The 24,857-nt window shown below is 40.1% G+C and overlaps 1 protein-coding gene across 4 annotated transcripts; it reads left to right on the top strand.

Moving 5' to 3' along the window:
• Positions 1-475: 475 nt before the first annotated feature.
• Positions 476-21,847, top strand: irs1 (insulin receptor substrate 1). Of its 4 annotated transcripts, none has more exons than XM_084126864.1 (3): positions 476-4,506; positions 7,936-7,998; positions 19,297-21,847. In XM_084126864.1, exons 1-3 carry the CDS (start codon positions 1,224-1,226, stop codon positions 19,299-19,301), a joined length of 3,351 nt encoding a protein of 1,116 aa, XP_083982990.1. In that variant the 5' UTR covers positions 476-1,223; the 3' UTR covers positions 19,302-21,847. The 4 variants fall into 4 exon arrangements, with proteins under 4 accessions (XP_083982990.1, XP_083982989.1, XP_083982988.1 ...); XM_084126863.1 differs by lacking the exon at positions 19,297-21,847 and adding an exon at positions 17,853-17,898; XM_084126862.1 differs by lacking the exon at positions 19,297-21,847 and adding an exon at positions 10,309-10,709.
• The last annotated feature ends 3,010 nt before the right edge of the window (positions 21,848-24,857 follow it).

The following is a 24,857-nucleotide window of genomic DNA, read 5'->3' as shown; positions in this document are numbered from 1 at the left end:
AACCGGACAGTCTACGATTTTCCACCAGGAGAAAAAGAAAGAGAAGTCCACTTTTCATTACACTGTCCATGCGTTACACACATTACATGTAACGATGATTAATCATTATAGTCATAATAACAATAACAATGTGTAGTAGCCTACAAAGCACCTCCGCAAGGCAATTACACAAATTGTTTAATTGTCACTATATTTATCCATATAAATAGACAGTAACATGAACACTGACACGTATGACTTCCCATTTTACAATTGTGTGTTTATAAATAACGGCAGCGCATAGTTACATAGCGTATTCCAACACCGCCTCTAAATAAAACTTTATAGTGGTGTTATAGCTCGTGAATGAATCAGTGTTTTGAACGAATCGTTCTCTTACAGACTTCACGCTGGATCTAAAGGCCATGAAACATAAGTGTAAATGAATCTTTTTGGTGAACTTATTCAAAAGATTCGAGTCACTGGGATGAATCAAAATACGCACCAGTACATTTGAATCACATGTCTCTCACAGCCCGCTAGGATGATTGACGTTAGATTCCTCCAATCAACGAGGTCGGTTCCAAACTGGGCGGGATTCTTAGTTGTGTCGTAACAAGCTAGGCTGCAACAACCCCCCAGTCTCAACTCCTCCATACAAACACACACGAGCGCTGCCTTGTTTTGGTCTGTTACGGCTTCGCAAAAGAGAAAACTCAGCGACTTTTGGAGGAACTTATGCAGCTGTTCAAAAGGACTCGGTACGTTTCCGTTGTAAATAACGGTCAGATGCACACTCTGCGCTCGTGCTTTGTGTAATTGCACTTTTGGGATTTTTGCAGACAGCGCTTTGATCTCCGGGGTAAATGGGTTCGTCGTACGCTGCTGACTGCGCTTGTTTTGATAATGCATTCGGATCTCCGGACTGAAAAGGACACTGTTTTCTAATTTTCACTGTTTAGTATTTTTGTACATCATAAACTTGGTGCTTTCCGGTACTTGCAATATTCTTTGAGGATCCCTGATGGATTATTTAAACTTAGTTTTAACAATGTAATGCTGCTGAAGAAACTGTTATAACTGAAGCTTTTGTCGGTACGCACAAAAGTGACCTTTTGAGTTCTATTTTTCTATTTTTACTCAATGGAAAAAAATATATCTCAGCGTTCACATTTGGTGAAGAGTACATGCATAAGGCTTTGACTTTCAATCCTGCAATTTTTCCATAAATTATTTTTTATACCATGGCAAGTCCGACCACGGAGCAAGGATGTTTTTCGGATGTGAAAAAGGTGGGTTATTTAAGGAAACCCAAAAGCATGCACAAAAGGTTTTTTGTACTGAGGGCAGCGAGTGCCTCCGGACCGTCCCGACTGGAGTACTATGAAAACGAGAAGAAGTGGAGACACAAGTCTGGAGCACCGAAAAGGTCCATTCCGCTGGAGAGCTGCTTTAACATCAACAAAAGAGCGGATTCTAAAAACAAACATCTCGTTGCGCTTTATGCCAAGGATGAGTACTTTGCCATCGCTGCTGACTGTGAGTTAGAGCAGGAGTCATGGTATCAAGCCCTCGTTGATCTTCATAACAGAGGTAAAGTCCATGAAACTGCCACGGGCCACGGAATTGGCGAGGATAATTACGGCGAAGCCACGCCGGGACCTGCCTTCAAAGAGGTTTGGCAGGTTATTTTGAAACCAAAGGGTCTGGGGCACATAAAGAACTTGATTGGCGTTTACAGATTATGCCTCACTAATAAGACTATCAGTTTTGTGAAACTCAATTCAGATGCGGCTGCAGTGGTCCTGCAGTTGATGAACATTAGAAGATGTGGTCACTCTGAAAATTTCTTTTTCATTGAAGTTGGGAGATCTGCTGTGACAGGGCCCGGGGAGTTTTGGATGCAAGTTGATGACTCAGTTGTGGCTCAGAACATGCATGAAACTATATTAGAAGCCATGAAAGCCATGAGTGAGGAGTTCAGACCCCGCAGCAAAAGTCAGTCATCTTCCAACTGCTCAAACCCCATCTCAGTGCCTGTCAGGAGGCATCATCACAATAATCCTCCCCCCAGTCAGGTTGGCTTAGGCAGGCGCTCTCGGGCGGAGAGTGTGACAGCCACTTCTCCTGTAAGACCCGGCAAACACAGCCATTCATTCAGAGTGAGAGCGTCCAGTGATGGGGAGGGCACCATGTCCAGGCCGGCGTCCGTGGATGGGAGTCCAAGCAGCCCGAGCACAGCCCGCCCTCAATCGCAGCGACACAGGGGTGGATCCAGACTTCACCCTCCGCTCAATCACAGCAGATCAATCCCCACGCCCACCTCGCGGTGCTCCCCCTCAGCCATCAGCCCCGTCAGCCTGTCTTCCAGCAGCACCAGCGGCCATGGATCCACGTCTGACTGCCTCTTTCCACGCCGCTCTAGCGCCTCCATATCTGGATCGCCCAGCGATGGCGGATTCATTTCCTCTGATGAATACGGATCCAGCCCATGCGACTTTCGAAGCTCCTTCCGTAGCGTGACTCCGGACTCGCTTGGCCACACTCCGCCTGCTAGGGAGGAGGAGATAAACAACTACATCTGCATGGCCAAGCCCGGTTCACTTCATGGCAGTGGGAGCCAATCGCAAAGCCAATCCAGAGGAACGCCATCGAGACTAGAGGAGCCCGAGTTGGAAAAAAGTTTCCGAAAACGAACGCATTCTTCTGGTGCATCGCCGCCAACTCCGTGCCATCAAAAGACTCCCTCACAGTCATCTTCCGGATCGCTGGAGGAGTATACTGTAATGATGCCGGCATATCCACGAAGCCGCACTGCATCATCATCGTCGTCAACGTACAGGCACTCATTCATGCCTACACATTCATACCCAGAAGAAGGCATAGACGCGTCACAAGCAAAAGACCACAGTGGGCCAGATCACAAAGATGACGGCTACATGCCCATGCTGCCAGGCGTTGCACCTGCGACCCCAGCGGTGAAAAATGGTGACTACATGCCCATGAGTCCAAAAAGTGTTTCTGCACCACAGCAAATTATCAACCCCCGGCAACACACGCATGTGGACTCCAATGGTTATATGATGATGTCACCAAGTGGCAGCTGCTCTCCAGATGGCACAACAAACTATGGCAAGATCTGGACTAATGGCATCAACCCTAAGCTCTCCGTAGAGAGCATGGAAGGTAAAGTGTCATCTTGTGGAGACTACATAAACATGTCCCCGGCTAGTTGTTCAACGACCAGTACACCACCAGACTGCTTTTTCAACCCTGTAGAAGATCCTCCCAGGCCAATGTATGCTTACTTCTCTTTGCCCCGCTCCTTCAAGCACGCCAACGGGAAGCAGGACCAGAGCCCTCTTCGGATACCACTGGGCTCTAATCGATTGCCGTACGCAGAATCTTCCTCGTCTTCGACGAGCAGCGACAGCTTGGGTGGTCAAGGCAACTCCCAGCAGTCTGCTGTCAAACCCAAAAGGTCAGAGGGCAACAGTAGGCTGACACGGCCAACACGGCTGTCATTGGATGCCATCAAAGCAAGTACTCTCCCACGAACACGTGAGAGTCCCTTCCCCGCAGAGCCCAAAAGTCCTGGAGAGTATGTCAACATTGAGTTCAATGACAAGCCGTTTTCAGCGAGCTTAGCGTCACTGTTCCCACCTGTGTTTTCTGTAAGTGATGCTGAGGCCCAATCAGACCTTTCATCATCTGAGTACATGAACATGCAGCCGGGGTCACAGGCCAGGCAGTTGTGCCCAGAAACTTCCTGTTCAGATTATGCCATTATCACCCCATCAAACTCTGCATCCTCCCCTCCGCTGCCCTGTGAGAGCATATGTGAACGTGACTACATCAGCATGCAGTTAGCGTCCTGCACTAGCTTTCCTAACACACAAATGATGCTGAGGACCGAGGCCTTGCCAGATGCGGATGCCCCTCCTTGTTCTGTATCACCCAATCATGGCGTGACAGCGCTAAGCGGTGCCCCAGGAAGACAGGCTCTGATCGGCCCTTTGTCAGGTCTTGGTGCATTTACACGGGTTAACTCCACTTCCGGGTGGAACCAGGGGGCTAAAGTAATCCGGGCTGACCCACAGGGTCGACGACGACACAGTTCAGAGACTTTTGCCTCCACTACAACAAGAGGGTCAGTTGACACATCAGCCACCTGTCAGTCAGGTGATGTAAAACGCCACAGCTCCGCCTCCTTCGAGAACGTATGGTTAAGACCTGGTGAGGCCTCTGCTGCTTCTACTGCTCCTCCTGCATCTACAGTAACCAACGGACGAAGGGAAACCACTTCAGGCCCAATTCCCACGTTAACAAACCATGGCCAGAACGGCCTGAACTACATCGATCTGGATCTAGTGCAGAATGGAGATCAGCATGTTCCAGACTGGAATGCGTGTCAGTCTCGACCCGTGGAGCTGGGAGCCGTGGAAGGTATAGAAGAGCTCAGTGCCTACGCCAGCATAAACTTCCAGAAATCAGATGATACCAGAGGGAATCTCGCACACAGAGAAGGTAAGAAAAAGTGTTATCAAAGGAGTATCTGAGAATGTTGTGTTCTTTACAATTGGCAAATGTAAGCTATTCAATTCTTAGTATCTTTGTGTTATCATTCCTGTCTAGAACATTTAATAGGTAATATGCATATCATGTTATTATTTATAAAACAGCCCCCATTTATCTGTGCAGTTTGAGTCTTTGGTGGAAAATCCCTTTCTGAAATCTTAGGAGAGGCTGAGGGGGGTTTAGATTCCCTCCCACTGATGACTGGGCCTCTCTTCAGGCTGATAAATAGACATATTTGTGAATGGAGGCAGAAAGGGTTAGCATGTCTACACTTGTTCCTGATGCGACAAAAGGAAAAAACAGAACATATATGCAATTGTGAGTCACTAAGCAGCTTATAGGTTGTCTTTTTCCTGAATGGAAGTTTACTTAGTGTGCGAGTCAACTCTTTATGTATGTCTTTGATATGAATCAAGCGCTGTGAGAAGTCTACAGAGCTGCCACTACTGTGCATTCTTCACTTTGCCCAAGGGTTTGTGTGTCATGCCTGGCTGACTCTGTATCGTCGTTGTTTTAGTTTATTTACTTGCCCTCCAGTGAGTGTAGGGTTTTCCACCCTCTTGGCCTTCCTTTACTTCTCTCTTTTTTCTCAGAATGGTGTGTGTGTGTGTAAATGATTGCATATCAGGTGGATGACAATGTTTTCACATACAATCAAAACTATTTAGGTAGTATTGATACTAACTGCATTAAAATACATTTGAAAATATATTTATAGACAACAATAACTCATATTTATATTCATATTCAAGTATTGTTCATATTTATAGTCGCATGTATGTTCGTATAGAATTACTGCATGTTGTTATTCATGTTCTTTCATTCATGTCTTTGTTGTTTTATCACTTCATAGCTTATGCTGTTTGCACAAAAAAATAATATTATTGGTTAATTGAATAATGAAAATGTTCATTTTCTCACCCTTGCCGTTCCAAACCTTTTATGATTTTTTTTTTTTTTTTGGAAATTCAAGATTTGAATTTGATAAATTATGACAGAATTATTATTTCTGTCAGATTTTTAGTTTTTTGCTCAACTGTGTAATGAATTTGCCCTAGTCTGTTCTAAGGAAGCAGTTGTTTTGATGGGGTGCAGGGTGCTTTGTGTGTGTGTTGTTGAGAGAGTGCACAGGGGCTTCAGTGTTGTGTAACCAATTTATGTTTTTACTCTAGGAAGCCCTATGTGACTATGTTGGTATTTTAGTAAAACCCCCTGTGTGTCTCTGGAGACAAGAGCTGTAATGATTTTAACACGGCTGCAATAAATGCAACATAGTGAACATCATCTGCAGGAAATAGAAACACCTCTTCTTACTGTATATGCCCTGAATGATTTTAGTCTAGAGCCCCGAATGTTTTTTGCCTGCAACTGCTCAGGACTTTAGTGGAAATGAGAAAGGAATTAAGTAAATGTTAGTTGTTTAAACTTAGTACAGTGCTGTGACTGTTTACTGTACTGGATGCTGACTGATAAAATTTGCTTTTACTTTTCTCTCTCTCTTTCCTCTTATACACATACACGCGTGAAAAAAGTGCCATACCATAGACTGAATGAATAAGTGCATTATTTTGGATTAAAAATGTCTAATTTCACTGAAATTTCGTCAAAACTGATGAGAGCATCTCCTGTGGAGAACACAGCTCATGTCACACAGCTCATACTGTATCTCTTCTAAAGCGAAACACGGTAGACACGCGATTGTGCAGCGCAGGGCAGCTCACTCGCACTGTATGACGTGACCGATTAGTTGTCCAGTCCGGTTTCTTTCACACTGCGCAAGTTTTCCGAGAATGCGGTTGTGTGAGTCCTGAAAATGTACAGGTGTGAGCTCGGTTATAGAATGAGGTTGTCACTCCTGTAAATCACTGGACTGTGTGTGACTCGCTCAAATACAGAAATGTCAAAAATTTGTCACCTTTTTCACCCCTGGTGAGTTTGCATCTCTGAGAAAGGAGAGTTGAGATATAGGCAAATTAAGAGGTGTGTAATGCTGCCTCCTCTTTAGCCCCTTAGAAACGCCCGTGTTTGGCAGGTTTTTTGTCTAAACCTACAGTTCCTAATTTCATCGGCACATGTTCTGCTTCTGCCCATGGCATGCTCCTGTGTGGTTCAGCGCCAGTGCCACCCATCTCTATGGTAACGCTGTTGCTGCACTGCTTTTTTCCCCATGTCACAGTGGATTAAGGGGCCACAGGCTGAGACGTCGGGGGCTTCAGAAAGCCGCATTAGGATTGGGCAGTGGGGTGGGGCGGGGTGACAGAGTTCTTTGGTGGGTTTGGTCAGAGAGTGAGACGATTATAAGCCCAGCCCACCTCAGGCCACCGTGATGGGGGTCACCCTGCGGAGTGGCTTCTTGTCCTCTCTCTCTCTCATCCTTCTCGTTCCCTCTTGCTCTGTTTCAAACACGTTTTCCTTTTTTGTTTTCCCTCCCTTTTTTGCATCCTTTAAGAGATTTGAAATGCCATTGTGCAGCAGCCTGACGGGTTAGAGGCGGAGCTCTGGGATCATAATCAGATCAGAGAGAAATCATGGGTATTCAGAACCAAAGCATCCGTTCAGGATGAAATCAGGGAGCTGTTTTGAGTTGAAATTAGGCTATTGTTTAGTTGTATTGTATTGTTCTATTGATGTACACTGAGTATGCATTACCTTTCAAAAGTTTGGGGTCTCTGACATTTTTTTTTTATGTTTTTGAAGTATCTTATGCTCATAAAGGCTGCATTTATTTAATCAAAAATACATGAAAAGCAGCGTTTAAAATAGCATTACAATTTAAAATAATATAATAATAACTGTTTTTATTTTAATATGTTATAACGAATTTTGTAACAACACAAGTCTTTAAATTTGAATGCATGTTTGCTGAACAAAGTATGAATTTCTTTCCAAAAAGGAGAGACTTTTGAACTCTAAACGCATTCATATGTAGCAGTCTGAATTTTTTTAGCAAGAAAAAATGCCAATATTCCAATTTCTTTAGTTTGTAACATATATATTTTATTTATCTCATTTACATTCTTCAGAAAATGATTAGGCCTATTATTTTTCATTTTTCTGAAGAATGGAAATTATATTTTCATAGTGCATTTTGCATTGTTAATGTTAACTATTAATTATTTATTTAAATTACAAATGATTATGTAAATCTCTGTTTGACGCATGAGCACCGATAGATCAGGCAGGAAGCAGGTTCATAAAAATGGCTGAACTAGAGATCACTGTCAAGGTCATCAGTAGTGGGATGAGGTTGGCAGGTCTAGTGCTTTGTTCTTTGATGAGATCCTTGGAATGCGTGTGAACGGGGAAATGAGAGGCGTGTGCGTGTGTGTGTAACTCCAGGGTTGGAATGTAACAGCAGCTTTTGTGCCTGTTTTACAGAGCCGCTTGTTAAAGTCGACCCAGGCAGAGATATGGAGGGATGGAGAGGAAGTAAAGAGAGAGGTAGGAAGGGGCACACAGTAGAAGGAGAGGGAAATAAGGAGGGTTTAAGAGATTAACTGATCAAGGCCGTGTGTAAGAGGAACCAGAAATTCTCCAATCAGTGTTTCATGCAGGATGATCCATCTACATCCATACAGCATATAGGATTTGTTTTTCCTTTGAAGTGTTTTAAGGCAGCTATAAAATGTTTGCTTAATAGGGATAACCTATTCCTTTAAGCCCTCAGAACATTTTAAAGTACTCATGTGCATTCATACAAATTGTGTTTTTAGTATCAAGGTAAAAAATTAGCTGATGCTCAGAGCAAATATGCCACCAGAAATGACAAATATCCAAGTAATGTGAGAAAGATTGTGCAAGGATTCCTCAGTTCTTTATCTGTAATATTTGAAGGGTTTCCATTTTCATAGTGTTTTTGTCTTGCATCTTATCTACATTATAGATATATCATCTATATAGTACCTGACCAAAGTTTGGAAACATTACCAATTTTTATGTTTTTGAAAGAAGTCTCTTATGCTCACCATGGCTGCATTTATTTAATAAAAACTAAAAATGTAATTTATTTCTGCAATGTGAAAGCTGTATTTTCAGCATCATTACTCCAGTCTTCAGTGTCACACGATCCTTCAGAAATCATTCTAATATGATGGTTTGCTACAAGAAATATTTCTTATTATTGTTATTATCATCAGTGTTTATGATAAAAAAACTGTAAGATAACTTTTTTGCTGCTTAGATATTTTGTGGAAACTGTGATACAATTCAAACATTTGTGGCAAGATTTCGAAAAAGAGAGTCAGAAATTAATACTTCTAATTCATCAAGGATTGATCAAAAGTGACAGGAAGCTTTTGTAACATTTTATGAATGTCTTCCCTATTTAATAAAGGCTTCTATAAATTTAATAAATGCAAATAAACAGTGTTCATTGAACTTTTTATTCATCGAAGAATCCTGAAAAATTCATCACGGTTTCCACAAAAATATTAAGCAGCACAACTGTTCTTACTATTATCAATGTTGAAAAATGTTTCTTGAGCAGCAAATCATCATATTAGAGTGATTTCCGAAGGATCATGTGACACTGAAGACTGGAGTAATGATGCTGAAAATACAAATTTACTATCACAGGAATAAATTACATTTTAAAATATATTCAAATAGAAAGCAGTTACTTTAAATTGTAGTAATATTTCACAATATACCGTTTTACTGTATTTTTGATTTAAATGAATGCAGCCTTGGTGAGCATGAGACTTCTTTTGAAAACATTAAAAATATACATATATATATATTTCCAAACTTTTGACAGGAAATTAGAATGCATTTAAATTAATTAATTACTTAATGCAAAAAGGAAAATTCATGCTGTTCCAAACATGTATGACTTTCACAAAAGAAGATATTAAGAATATTTCTGCAGTTGTTTTCCATACATCAGCAATGGACTGTGGCTGTCAAACTCCAAAAAGGACAAAATAAAATAAAAAACTGTGAAGAATTTCTCTTGAACAGTATATGGCTATATAGCTATATATCCAATTTGAAGTCATGTAATTGTTTTTGGGAAGAAAAAAACAGTTGTCATGATTTTAAAAAAAATCTCTTAAATGTCATGTTCTCTTTTGCATATTGGTATTAGCTGTACAAAAGCAAGAGTTTTGAGAACTACATTTTCAGTAATTAAACTACTTAAAGTTTCTTCACATAACGTTAACGTTTGGCTTCATAAGACTTGAAATGCACGCACAATAGTTTAATAATTGTATTGTATTGTGTATTTTTTTGGAGCTTGACAGCATCTGTCCTCAAACCAATTTCAATGTGCAGAAAAGAGCTTAGTGGACATTCTGTAGAATGTCTCCTGTATTCATCAGAAGAAAGTTGTACAAGTTTTGGTTGAGAAAATAATGACAATGTTATCACTTTTGAGACAACTATCTATTTATATTGAAGTGCAGACGTATAGAGATTAACAGAAAGTACATTTCTAACATCTTGGCTTTGTAGAAATGCTGATAAACTGAAGTGGAAGTTACAAAAAAAATCAGTTTCTATCTGGTGCTATGAAGTCAAATATAAGCTCTATCCAAGACGTGATTACTCGCGTAAATGACTACTCTTCTCATTTATATAATTAATGTTGAATTCTGTGGTTATTGTATCATTTCCACATCAGAGCATTACTTTTTGCTTTATCCGCCAAAGATAGAACCACATGAACTCCCACGTCCCCTTTTGTTCTTCAAAGTTTGTCAGAAATCTCACACAGAGTACTCGCACTGCTAATGTGTTGCTACTATTTAGGGTTAGGGTCGGAACGGAAGGGAAGGATGTGGTGAGCTTGGCCAGGTATCAGAGTGTTCAAGCTCCCACCATGAGACTTGGCATCAAATGGGTGGACGTGAGCCATGGGTTTGTAGGGATTGATCCGTTCTGCTATTCCACCACTGCTCGACAGGCATTTGAACCAGACGGATGGATGAATGAGAGCAGAGTGTTTTGCATTGTCGGGCACTGGTTGGTGTCCCAAAGTGCGGCCACCGGCTGGAAAGGTATGGACTTTTGGACGGGACATAGGGGTCTGTTTTTAAGAGATCGCAATGCCTGGACTGACAAGTCAAAAGTCTATCAATAGCTTTAATACAGCAGACTTCGTTCCTTGACAGCACTAGATGTGCCCATTCCTCAGATGCTGTCAAGATGTATACGTGTAAGGTTGGGAATAGTATCAACTCTTAAATCCTAAAATAAAACTGGGGTGCGGCGCACCAGTATTAAAGTTCTGCCAATACTGATATTTACATACACCACTGTTCAAAGGTTTGGGGCCAGTGAGATTTTTTTATAAAATAATTTAATACTTTTATTCTGCAAGAATGCATTAAATTGATCAAAAGTAACCGTTAAGACAATTTTACACAATATTTCCATTTCAAATATTAAGATGCACAAGTATTTTCAATATACATTTGTACATTTTTTGTTGAACTTTTTTCAGAATTCATTGATGAATAAAAGGTTAAAAAGAATCACATTTATATATAGTAATCTTTTTAACAATATAAATCTTAACTATCACTTTTTATCAATTTAACACATCCTTGCTGAATACAAGTATTAATTTCTTTCAAAAAAGAAAAAAATTACTGACCCTAAACTTTTAAACGGTAGTGTATATTGTTACAAAAGATTTCTATTTTACAGATAGATAGATAGATAGATATATCTAACAAATAAATGTTAATTTTGAGATCTGCTAAAGATTACAAAAGTGTTATCAAATTATTAGTGTTTTAAAAGATTTAGTGAGTGTTAGATGGACTGCAAAGGTGATCTAAATGTCATATTAAGGGAAATAATCATGCATTAAAAAAATTCATATGGTACTAAAATAAAATAAAATGGTTGTTTTATAGCATATTGTTTTTGCTGTTGTATTGACTACTGACATGTTGGTGTCATGACAACCCTAGTATGTGTTTCCATGTGTCTTATGTATGTTTAGTTCTGTTGAGCAAAAGTGCTGAGTCTTTGTTTGTATCTTTTAGTGTATGTGTGTGTGTGTGTGTGTGTGTGTGTGTGTGTGTGTTTGAGAGAGAAGCGGTACTGTTCTTCCACTCCTCCCAGCTCTGTTGGTCTGGACGAGTTCCTCATGGCCCAGTTGGATCCATCAGCTTCATGTCCTTACTTCACCCCAGCCACACACACGCCTTCTCTCCCTCTTTTTATTTCTCTCTCCGTCTCTCTCTCTGGTCAGGGTTGGGCCAAGGCCAATGCAAGAACAGAGAGTTCATAAAGATATGACAGGGAAAGACGCGTGTGAGTGAGAGCGTTGTTTTAGGTGATGTGCGATAATTACGACTCTGAATTATTCTTTACGATGTTATATTTGCTTTTAGAGGATAGCGGTAAATCATTCTCCTCACAGTTCTCCCCACAACAACATAGTAGACGCCATCCAAATGAAGCTGTGGCAAAGTCACTGACTGACATTTGTTTTTGTTTGTGTTTGCATTATTGGCGGTAAATACGACCGTGGCGCGGAGCCGAGAGCCGTTCTGGGACATGTTTCACAGAGAGGCTTACGCACTGCACTGTGTTAGCGCTTACAGGTCGCCTTTGACAGTTTTGGATTTGTTGTGCAGTCTTTCTGTGTGTGTGTGTGTGTGTGTGTGTGTGTGTGCGCCCTTGTCGCTGAGGTCAGAGCGTCAGTGGAAAGTTTCTCCAGTGAGTCCGCTCAGGCATGCCTGCGCCTCAAGCAAGCCGCCTTTATTTTCTTCTTTCTCTCTTTTTTTGCCCCCTTTTTCTGTGTAATAGTTAGCGTTGCGAGCTCCAGCTCTTTGTTGTCAGATGCCTTTTGTTTAAAGGTACATCACGTGTGAGTGAGTCATGCTGCTCTTGCTTATCAGGGACACTGAGTTTCGACATTGAGAGCCGACTCTTGTCAGGTGAAGTTCACACCTCTTGTACATTTTGGTCTTTTTATTCTGTCGCTGTCTATCATGAGACTTCTATATCTGTCTTCACCAAAAATAAACTTTAAATTAACCAAGTCTTCCCTCATCATTTGTTTCCCATGTGGTTTTCAATATTCATGTACCATGGTACTTCCATATTTATCTATGGAAGTATATGTGAACTCCACATAACTTAATTTCTTCAATTAGTTTATTTACATACAAATTTTAAGGCAGTGGATTTCCTCACTTTTTTATGTTGTCAACTGATCAATTTTTAGAGTGTATTAGCATTATAATAATAATGCTGCTGCTTGTCGACATTGGAAATACTAGTCAGTTACTTTTTTTGCATGTATATTTATATATGATTACTGTATTCTAATACCATTTTATTTATATGATCCATCAGGGTGCAAGTACTATAGTATTTTCATGTTTTTCGGACATGGTGCTAATTAAGTGTCTGTGAAGTACCTTGGATACCATGTCCAGAAAATCTTTAATTTCCCATGGTATTTTTGTGATGGTCATAAGTCATATCATTTCTCTCCTTTTCTATCAAGACACGTAACCGCTTTTAAGGTGTGAGCGAACATGAGAGAGCCTTTGTGAGCTGTGTGAAGTATGTCTCCATAAGCCTCCCCTGATAAGTTCTTTGAAGATCCGCCGTTTCTCACGTTCAGAGGAATGTGAGGAGTCAGAGACGACGAAGAACAGCAGCAACTTTCACCTCACGTCTGTATCAAAAGAGGCCAGCGGCCGACGGCCATCTTGGGCAGAGAAAATCTGCTTTGAGTCTTGCAGTTTACAGCTCCTAGGATGAGTGCAGCGGCGAGGGGAGGGGAAACCGTGTGTGTGTGTGTGTGTGTGTGTGTGTGTGTGTGTGTGTGTCTCAACTTGCTGAAGTAGGCAAAACATCTGGTGTGTGTGTGGGAGATGGAAGTTTTTCCTTTGCTAAAGGGAATGGTATTTGGCACACGCTGTCTCTTCCACATCACACACACAGAGCTGATACAGCCACTTTGTTTTTCTCTGGCCCCCAAAACGGGCCGCACCATTGTGTTCGCTTGTCACAAACACCAACATTTCATCCTCATTCTGTATCGGGATGTTTTGAACCTTCGATTTATTTCACATTTTATCCGTTTTCTCCTTCAACTGCGGCTGAATTCTGCATTGGTGTGTTATTTCGGGGTGTGTTGTGGAAACCTCTGATGTGGCTGTGTGTGTGGTTTCTCCCCCTGCGCTGTGAGAACGCAAAGTTCTCCGATCGTGAGGTAGTCAGGAAGTTCCTAGTCATCGTTTTGTTTAGGGATGTGCGCCAAGACTGATTTCATTAATTTTAAATTGCCTCTATTATACTTTAGAAAATTGGAAAGAACCAATTCTGAACTGCTGAAACGAGTTTTCAGCAGTTCCAGCCTCACATTTTGTTACCTACGTCACAATGTAAACAATTTGCATAATGCCCACCTATGGTCTTCATTGGCTGCCCTGCGAACAACGTCTACTTTGACCCACAATCGAACACTAGTTGTAGCAGAGACTGGAAGAGTTTGGTTCGTGTTGCCGACATGCAGAGAAAACAACGTTTTCAAGCGGAGCTGAAATTCAGATATGTTAATCTGTAAGCGGTAGACCAATCACAACAGGGCCGTCTGACCAATCAGAGCAGAGTAGGCTCTCGGAAAGGAAGGGTTTAGAGAGACTGAATCTACCGTTAATAAACCGTTTTCAGACTCTTAGAGAAATGTGGTGATGTCCAATGTATATTATGAGAAAATGTAAGTGTTTTCTGGTCTTGGATGCATGTAAACCTATTGTTGGAGACCTCCAAAACAAAATTAGGAACCTTTAAAATAGCATAATAGGGGCAATTTAAATGGAAATTTTGTAATCGACTAATCTAACCCCCAGAGGAAAGTCAAAAAAGCAATTTGTTTGCAATTGCTTAATCAATGAATCAAACCCCAATGAATGCTGCTGAAAACTATATGCAGTGTGCCTGCCTTGCATTATGATCATTGTACATTAAACTTAAGCATTCACTTAATCAATATCAACTAATATAGACATTTATTAAAAAACAACTGAATCGATAGGCAGTGCAGGACCAATATTTACAAATTCAATAGCCTATTATAAACAGAATTTCTCAAATATAAGCAAGTATGTCCTTTGAATGGACATTTCTCTGAGCTGCGATAGGCATGGAGAAAACTAGCACATTCACATTAAAATTAAATTATTTTATTTTCCGCTCCAGAAATACAATAAAAGGTTCATTTAAACTATAATATTAACATGACACTAATTTGAATGTAGTTTTTGTACAAATATAAAGCAAAACGTAAATGTGCACAAAAGATTTCATTTACTAGTATTTTCAATGTCGACTAGCCAGCAGCATTATCATTTCGTCAACTAGTTGATGCACATGCACATCCCTTGTTTTGTTTCTGTACGAGTGTAAGTTTGATTGTGTTCAGTAAGCGTATCTCACTTCAGAAGTCTAGGATTGAATTCATCAAGAGCCCGTGGTCTGTGTGTGTGTGTGTGTTGGCATCAGCGCTGAATGTTCTCTCTCAGCGAATACGACCTGTGTACTGACGTCAGTCAGCACACACTGCGGCACACATCTGTAACCATATCCCTCGCAGCGCGTGGGGATGGATGTGTGTGGAAGTTTCAGTGGGCTAAAAATGTCCCCACTCTCCCGGGTCCTGGCACAGCATGCTTGTGCGTGTGTGTGTGTGTGTGTGTGTTACACGGCTGAATGACGTTAGTTCATTGAGCTGATGGTAGATGAGCACCACCCCTCACTTGCGGCCTTATAAGGCTCTCTGCAGAGTAAAGCTCCAAATCCCACCTCTGCAGACGCTGTATGAGTGTGCAGATAACTGTACTGAGAGTGTGTGACGTTACAGTACGCCGTAATGCTGGCTTCTATTACATGTGCTTATTTTAACACATGCATGTGATGCATGTAATATGCTTATGCATGTAAAAGGATAAAAGAGGCACAAATACCCTTTGGGAAAGTCAAGCTGTCGATTGTCGATTACAATCAATATTGTAAGGAGACTAGGATAGTCCCACAGGGTATATGGATGAAGTATATGAGATGTTGAAGGTAAAGTGTGAGATCCTAATGTTATCGCAGTCTGTTTTAGTCGCCCAGCTGGGCTGGACATAATAACATTAGCTCAACTAATGGCGAGGGACTACAGTACCTGTTTGGAATTCTGTAAGGTATTTTAAGGTATTTCCCAGGCCTTGCAAAGGTACTTTAATAATCTTACATTGTCAGTTTCTATAGCATCCACAAATTTTATTACTATTCCAAATTCTGAAATATTTCATTGGGATGATATCGGTCTTTGAGTTCTTCTGTTGAGCCACATTAAAATCATGCGACTTTTTTTCTTTAGCGTCACATGATCCTTCAGAAATGATTCTAGTAAGCTGATTTGCTGCTCAAGGAATGTTTCTTATTATTATCAATGATGAAAACGTGCGACGCTTAATATTTTTGTGGAAACTGATACGTATTTGTTCTCAAGGATTCTCTGATGAATAGGAATCTCAATAGAATAGCATTTATTTGAAATGGAAATCTTTTGTAATATTATAAATGTCTTTACTGTCGCTGAATAAGAGGATTAATTCCTTTACTGACCCCAAACCTTTGAACAGTAGTGTAGTGCATTTTTCAATTTTACTTTTCAGTACTAATAAAGAATATATCAGTTGTATAATTGAGATGTATGCATGTTGTAGTGCACTAATTCCAGGAATAGAATTCTAGAACCTGATTTCTGGAAATGCAGAACACTACCAGTAGCTCCTTCCCCTCATTCCGGGATGCTGTGACTTCCGGGAGCGGCATTTTTGAGTGGCTCTCCCTCTCTTCTTCTTTTTTTTTTTTTCCCACGCTACGTGTTTGCACAGTCCGGCAGCTTATAATTTCACCCTCTGCAATTTTCTCCATCTCTCTGGTTTTCTAAGTAAAGAGGAAAGAGGCCCTAAAAATGGCCGCACTATAAAAGCGTTTGACGTCGGGTTTGCTGCGGAGATGTGAGGGGGCTTTCATGTTCTCAGCGTTGCACTATTAGACCCGCGGCTCTCTGCTCCACTGCTGCACAGCTGTATTTATAGCTGAGGTTTGTCTCAAGCCACTGCCTCTTCAGCTGTGAGCTCAAGCCTGGTCCTTCCCATAGATTTAAACTGGGGCCTAATCATAACCGTGAGCTCGTTCACAGGGCCTAGTGGCATGCCTTCTGTGTACAGTTGAAATAAGTAATGGAAAAGGATCACAATTGGTTTTAGAGGTTAAGTGATGGATCTGTATTTGTTTTGAGTGTAAATAGCAAGTCGTTCCATGTCGTAATGGATAGTGCTCTTTCATGTATGACATCATGATGACTGTATCCAAAGCAACAACAGCTTCAGGTAAAAGGTCTGGGAACAAAATCAGACCAGTCTAAACAAATAAGCTCACTCCGATACAGGAGTGGTTGTGTATTCCAGGGCAGAACTATGTCAGAATAATGTCGGCTGCATGGAAAGAGGGCAGCGGTTTGCAAAGGAATACGTACACGGATACAAACACTTGCAAACTTAGTAAAAGAGAACTTCAAAATTGACCTTATTTAATTTCTTAAAGAGAATAGTACATGTCGAAATTAAAATTGTCATTTACCCATGTTGTTCCAAATGTACTTCTCTAGCCTGGTTTCCATTACAGATTTGCGCAAAATGTTTTAAAATGCAGATAAAATTACATTTTCTAAATGTTGATAAAAAAAATATTTTTCCTCTCCTGATAAGTCATTCCAAAAATCATGGTTACGGATGTTAGTAGGGTTACGTATATCGCAGCCGCCGCTCTAGCCATTATGTTTAATCGGAGGAGACGTAGGCATGTTATCCAAGCATTAATGGCGAGGAAAGCCCCTTATACTTGTATTCGGCACATATGAGGTGTTTTTCCCTCCTATCTGCTTCAAGGTCTTGTTAAATTGTGGCATTTCTTTGCAGTTTTCCTTTGATACTTTTGTCTTTTATGAGTTTAATAAAGAACTCTCTCGTCTTCTTTCCAAACATACCACGCCATCTTTAAAGAATGATCGACTGTTATGTAAACCAGGTGATCTGTAAATGAAAAAACGTTTTCCCTTACAGTTTTGCGAAATATTCCTTTTTCGAATTGCCTGAAAACCCACCTCATGGGAGCGTAAAAACGTTTTTGCGATTATATGGGAGTTTTTGCGAAATTGACGTATTTTCAATTCACAATTTCAATTTGCACACACAAATTCTTTATTATGTGGTGTGTGATTTTACAGAAGCAATTTACTGATCGTTCTTTTCCATTTTTTTATGCAGTTGCAAAGATCAGGGGCCAGAGCATTTGAAGATGCAAAGTCTCATCAAGGTAGTCCATACAACTTGTGCTTCATGAACAAATATTTATTTTCGAGTTGGATCGTTTGAATGAATCAGTGGATTCAGTTCACAAAAACTGGAATTCAAGAACCAAATCAGTTCTATTTGTCAACCAAATCATTCAATCATTGACTTGGTCTGTTCCTAACTCAAAGCTATCATATGGCTTCAGAAGAAATGTAGCACACAAGTTGTATGGACTACTTTTTTTATACTTGTATGCTGTTTTTACATAGTCCCCATTCATTGTAATTGCGTGGTAAAAAGTGAACGATTTCATTATTCAAAAAACGTCACAAATTTCAGTGAAATTTCACAGACAAAAACGATCCATTATCCATTGTCAATAGTGTAGAAGAAGTCACAGAAGTCACTTTCAAACCAAACAGCTTTCTGTTGGTCAACATGGCGAAGTCGCATGCTGAACACAAGCTTGAAAACCAGGGAAATCTGCATAGACAGAACTCCCAGTTATGCAGATTCCTATTGGAATGGCTGGATTTTGCCTGTGATATGTTGCAGAGCAACTGTAAATGGCTGCAGATTTACTCAGACATAAATAATACAGGTGTAAAACAACATGAGGATGAGTAAATGTATATTTTTTTTTTTTCTCAGATATCCAGTTTCTCATCACATTATAGAAATACAATTGCGTGCCTTTGCATGTTGACTTTGAACCCCGTATCTGAAATCATGACCGGTCATAAGCTCAGCATTACGGCACATATGAGTGACGTCTTAATGCCGTCACCATTTTTTTCAGAAGTGATCGTGAACGGGTGCGTGTGTGCGTCTACATTCTGATCTTTTAATCACAGTCAGTGAGAGTGTTATATAATAAAAACAGCTTGTAGTTGTTTGTGTGTGTCTGAGTGGATTAGAAAGAACAGGGCAGGAGTGGAGTCGGGAACGCCACTTTCGGATGAGGCTCACAAACGCTTGCTGAATGGATAAAGAGAGAGAAACAGAAAGAGAGTGGATTGTCTACAGCAGTCTCTCTCTCTCTCTCTCTCTCTCTCTCTCTCTCTCTCTCTGTGTATCTGCCGAGCGATGATGTCATAAAACTTTTGGCTCCTCTCTGGCTGTTCAAATCTGTGTTGAACGTTTCCAGGGAAACAATGATGCTTGTTTATCAACCGTTGGCAAGGTCAGTTACTCCTCAGGCTGAAGGAAGGATCCAAGAAAGACTGTTTTGAAATAAACGAAGAAAAGGAGGATTTGCTTGTTTTGGTGAACGAGAAGACGCTACTGTCAAATGTGTTCCGAAAAAACAGCAGATTAACTGTGTTTCTACAGTAAATAGTGCTTTTAGGTTTTGTTTTGTGTTGTCCGTGGCTGTTTGATCATCTTGCTAATGTTCTTTTCTCCTTTTTTCCACCAGAATGAAGAGTAGAAAGCCGCCGCTTCTTCAAGCACCAAGACTCAAAAATCTCTCCCCGTTCACCACAAGCCGGACCTCAGAAAACTGGACCTCAATAAACTCAGTAACCTCATTTTCCAGGACCACATTATCACCCAAACCCATATGGACAAAACAGATCTCATAACATCACGTATCCGGACCTCACAAATGCTGGATTCCACTCACCATAAATCTCCCAGAACCGGACTTTCACTGTGCGCACCTTTTTTGACATTACCAGACGTTACTGTTCAACTCTTACATACTCGGTACAAATCGATTACTACCATGATCAAACATGGTAAAATGGCACCTTTTTGGGGTGAAGGGCAATGCTACTTCAGTAGTAGTGGTAGTAGTCTCTAAAACAATGTTACATTAATAATATTTCTGTAAATGATGGTACAAATGTTTTTGGTACAGGGATGCTTTACAAAGCAGCCATATTGTGTTGGGTTTGCAACAGTGTTGATTGTACCCGTTTCCTTCAGTACTGCCAGACATTTCCATTACAGATGAGATTACATGTTGCAATCCAGCTCTCAATTAGACACTTTTATACACCCAGTATGGACGACCTCAAACAGCCAGACTTGACCTCAGGACTTTACGAAAGAGTTTACACACACACTGTGTTTCAGCACTGTGAGCCATGACTGACCTCATGCTGCCAAACACACACTGTGATGTCTGTCAAACCCTGGTTTCATTTCATACCTGCTCACATTACATCCTGTTTAATTGTAATAATAAGCATGTAACTTATCTGGAGTTTATACTGGCCTCCAAACAGAACTCCACCCCATTTTTTTTTTTTTTTTTTTTTTTTAACCTTATTATTTTATTTTATTTTTATGCAATTTTTTATCACTTGGAGTATGTCTTGTATAGAATATATATTAACTTCTAAACAAAACTCAACCCTAAAAAATGTTGGTACTATTCTATTTTTGTTTTTTGTTTTTTTCGAAAACGATTTTTAAATCTTTCTTTTTTTTTTATTTGTTTGTTTTCATGCTAATTTAATTAGAGAATATCTCATATAGAGTATATGTTGGCTTCCAAACAAAATTCCACCCAAAAAAGTCCTTTTGGTACTATTTATATATATATATTTTTATACACACGGGTTTGGTTACCATAGATTGAATTTTCCATTACTACCTGATTTGGCAACTGACAATTCAGTTGAGATTTTGTGAATGATGTCGGGCGAACATTTTTAAACATGACGCTAACATCACAAGTGAATAAGAGGCCTTACAGCCCTGGTTGGGCTAAATAAACAGCTTATTCATGCTGTAACTAATGTTTCTGATCAAATTGTACCGATAGTTGGTCAAACTGAACAAAGACTTGCACAAGAATGTGTCGTAAAGTTTCCATAAACGTCTAATCCTTTAAGTGCAAGTGGTTTTTACAGTCAGGCAGCAGTACTTATTTTTATTTTTTCATTTTTAGCATCCTGCTGTTAAGCCTTGGAAGCCAGTCAGAGTTGCTTGCAACTTTTTTTTAGGCTGTTTTATTTCATTACAGTTGAATCTTTTATTTCGTATGGTTTATTTTTGCTTATAAATAATATGCTGTGGCGATGGTAAAGTCACAGCAGCAGGTTTAACAAAGAAAAAAAACTCAAAATGTCTGTCATGTTTGCTGCTGAAATTAAACAAACAATGAACAATCTGTAAATTATTGAATATATAGAAATGTTCTTGGTTCTCTTTTAAGAGTGAAAGTATTTAACATTTCATGGTTGGTGTTTCATTATCATTTTTGTTTTCCTTAAGAATCTCGACACGCGTTTTAAAAATGTGTCTACTGTTTTTAAGTTTCTTTTTGTTGGTAATATTTGCTTTTATAGTAAAATGTATAATCCAATCTTTTTGAGAGAATGGTACAGTTCTATAGTTTTCTTAATTTTTAAAAGATGGTTAATGTAACACGCACATCAGGGACTTCCCCCTCACCCTCCCACCAACTCCGAATTGAATCACTTTTGGGAACCTGTTACACTTGTTACACGGTTCCCTGAGCTCTGATTGGCTGTGACAGTGATGTTCCTGTAATCTGATAGGCCGTTCTAAAGGTTGCCTGTCATTCGATAGGTTGCAGTTGTCGATTTAGCACCCTGCGGTTGTGTTGCGATACAGAGTGTGGGGCTTCACTCTTCCCACCATTATGTGGCCAAACCTTCGACATCTCATACAAACTTGTTCTTCTTTGTAAATAATGAATTGTATAAAAGAAAACCGATGATTGGTGGATATTGGACTGACCAGGGATGTCTGGTTTTATGGATGCTCAAAGCAAGCAGATGATTGGTCACCTTTAATGAATGAATTGAAACATGTAAACAGTATGAGTGTATGTACAGATGAATGCACATGTAAACAGATGTTTGTTTTAAATGAATGAAATGAGCAGCAGTAAGGAGAGGGCTGTATATACCCCTCCTCTCCCCCCTATTTAGAAGAATGGTATCTTCTGGAACCTTGACGTGTAATAAAGTAGAAGCGCTTATCTTTTCTGAGCTTCTTGTTTCCTGTGCTCTTTATGACTGTCTTTTGAGCTTTGTGTCTCCCTGATGACATTCAAGTCAAGAGGCTATACTGCGAATAAGGCTGATGTTAAAAAACAGCATGCAGTGGAGTGCCTGCAACCCCTCCCATAATAATCAGATTCATGATACAGTGCGGCTTTGAGTGCCTTATAACTTCAGTATTTTAATTCTTTTTTGGAGTCATTTTGACCTGGAGAGGATTTTCTTTTTCCCAAAATTGTTAATATTATCGCATTGGACTGAAAGCGTACTGACTTGCTCAAACATGGTGTAACTACTTCACAAAATTTGGGGGATCATTTTTGTACTTTTTGGGGGGTTATTTGTCCCACCTTGTGGTGTTCCTGGTCAAAAATGACTGGCCTACAAAAATATCTTATAAATCTCCCATTATGCTATTTTAATACCAATTATTGGATTCAATCTTTTTGTCAAGTTGTTTTCTTTCAATTAGGAAAAGTTTTGAGGCCTGATAGGCCTCATTGATCTGAACTTATACTGGTCAAAAATGACCATCCACTAAAAATGAATGATTGAAAATAAGAAAAAAATGTAGTGTTCAGGAACACGTTCATCATGTTCATATATGTACATGTGTGCTTGCAAAGATAAAGCCCTTGTACTTAACTTCCAACTGTTTACCAGGGACGTACGCATACTCGAATGAAGAGCGTGTTTTAGCACAGCTGGAGTATGAAACCGAGCCATTGGGATCTAGTAGTGGTATAATGGTGGGGGTTTTACCTGTACATCTGTCCTCTAGTCATATTTTACTACGGCTTGGCTTTTATTTCTATAGAGTCAGGTACTAAACAGGATAGTCTGGAATTGCAGCACATAGACTGGGGCTCTAGAGGCCTGCAACATATGGAAAGTCTTTCAGAATGTGGAGAAGGAAAAAATGACATGAGGTGAACCTCATCAATGGAGTTCTCCACAGACATTCCTTCAGCAGGAGCTCAGTGACGGGCCAGCAGCAGGCAAAAGATCTCCTTACTCTGTGTGTGTGTGTGTGTGTGTGTGTGGGTGTGGGTGTGGGGGGGGGGGGGGGGGGGGTAAGAAGTAGTACATATACACTCTCAAGACTTTAACCTGCTAGCTTGTAATAGTATTTAGTATGTAATTAGATTGGAACATGCTTTCTGGCAAAAGGTCCTGCATGTCCTTGTTTTCACTGCCCCAGATTCGGAGAGCTCTCGCTGGGGACACCGTCCTCAGTTACCCTCCTTTAACTCAATTAGCCTCCAGTAAACTCATCTGTGTACCATTCACTGTTTCAGATTAGTGATGCACAGGTTAAAACATATTAAAGCAACCAACCTATGGATGGAAGCAAAACTGCTTTTAAATCACCACTGCAATTTAAATCAAACCAAACTGTGGTCTATAGATATTGCTCAATTTAAGTGTTTTTTTTTTATCGTCAGCTAAGAAGTGAATAATAAAATACACATAAATTAGCATTTTATCTGATCACTAAAAAAGATCAAATCACACCTCTCCTCAAGCAGCACTATTTGAGTTATCATTTATGTCTTCTCAGATGGTGCAGGAATGGGTTATGTTCCGCTAAAAACGTTTAAATGCTTCTGACAAAGGACAATGAGCAATATTGAAACAATGAAGCTGACGTGCTGTAACAAAGAAAGCTTTTAAAGTCTTTAACCCCCCTCCTCCTCCTCCTTGCGGACACATACACACACCTGGTTTATAAAGTGTTTATAGGTAACCAGGTAGCTGACTGACAGGAATGCCAGACATGTAGTCATGGTCTCTCATTAGGCAGAGAGAATGACGGAGGTCCAATACCAGAACAGACACACAATGACTTTTTTAAAAGCACATGCTCCCAGTGTTGTCTTTGTTGTAGGCTGGTATAATTGGATCTCTCTGCTTTGCTTTGATAAAGTTTCATCTCCATCACAACTTACACACTTACTCCGAAGAATCCAGAAAAGTAGCCTGGTAATACCAAACTCTGCTACTTCGCTTTGCTTCGTAGACAGAGTCTGGCATTTCATAATTGAAAAGTGTTTTTTTTCTCGCTTGTCTGAAGTTTAAAATCATTGGTTACCCGTAAGCCAATCACATAACATTTGGTTATGGCGTGTGTTATGCGCATGCTCAGCCGCATCTAACTTCCACTGTAAACACATGTATGATGCGAAAACAAAACCATCGAGCGAAATACCGGAGTGAACATGGCTGTGAACGACTTTTGCAGATTATGTGAAGTAAATCTACGCATCCACGATACAATCAGCGTCTACGTCACGGCTCTCAGCCCGCCCTCTGTTCGTTGATTGGCCGGCTGTTTTCAGGCCGGAGGAAAACGGAAAGCTATGACGCTGTCTCAGACTGAGTACAGAAGCGAAATGAAATTGAGCGGAAGTACGAAGTCTGACGTAGTCAGGCTACCAGAAAAGGTCCAGCTGTTAAACTAAACACTTTCAAAGATCATCTTTCTGCTTTATACTATAACACAGTTAATACGTTTAGTAACAAATGAAAACGAAGCTTTTTGAAAATGCTCTCCAAAGTGGATGAATTTGAAAACGCCATTTGCGCGTTGTACTGTGGACTGTGCAAACGGAGGTATTTAAAAATGTATGTGACACATATTGTACCAATAGATATGTAAGGGATAATGTATAGCGAGGCGGTTGTTATAGCGAATAACAACCCTGACAGGCTGAACTGGTCTGGACCCCGACACGAAGCGGAGGGGTCTTGAATCAGCCTGAAGGGGTTGTTATACAATACAATACAATACAATTTTATTTGTATAGCACATGTATTATTCACTATAACAACCGCCTCGCTATACATTATCCCGCTTATTACATGACTACCTACAAAATAAATCAATAATTTGACACAAAATATTGATTTAAAAAGGAGTTTATTGATTTAAAAACGATTGTATTGCTTCCGCTAAAGAAAATAGTCCGTTCCGCGTCCATAGCAGTGCTCTGTTTTT

Source organism: Abramis brama, assembly GCF_963993115.1.
Source record: "Abramis brama genome assembly, chromosome: 10".
NCBI classification, from domain to species: domain Eukaryota; kingdom Metazoa; phylum Chordata; class Actinopteri; order Cypriniformes; family Leuciscidae; genus Abramis; species Abramis brama.
Note: the sequence above shows the minus strand (reverse complement) of the source record. Positions and strands in the feature narration are given on the sequence as shown.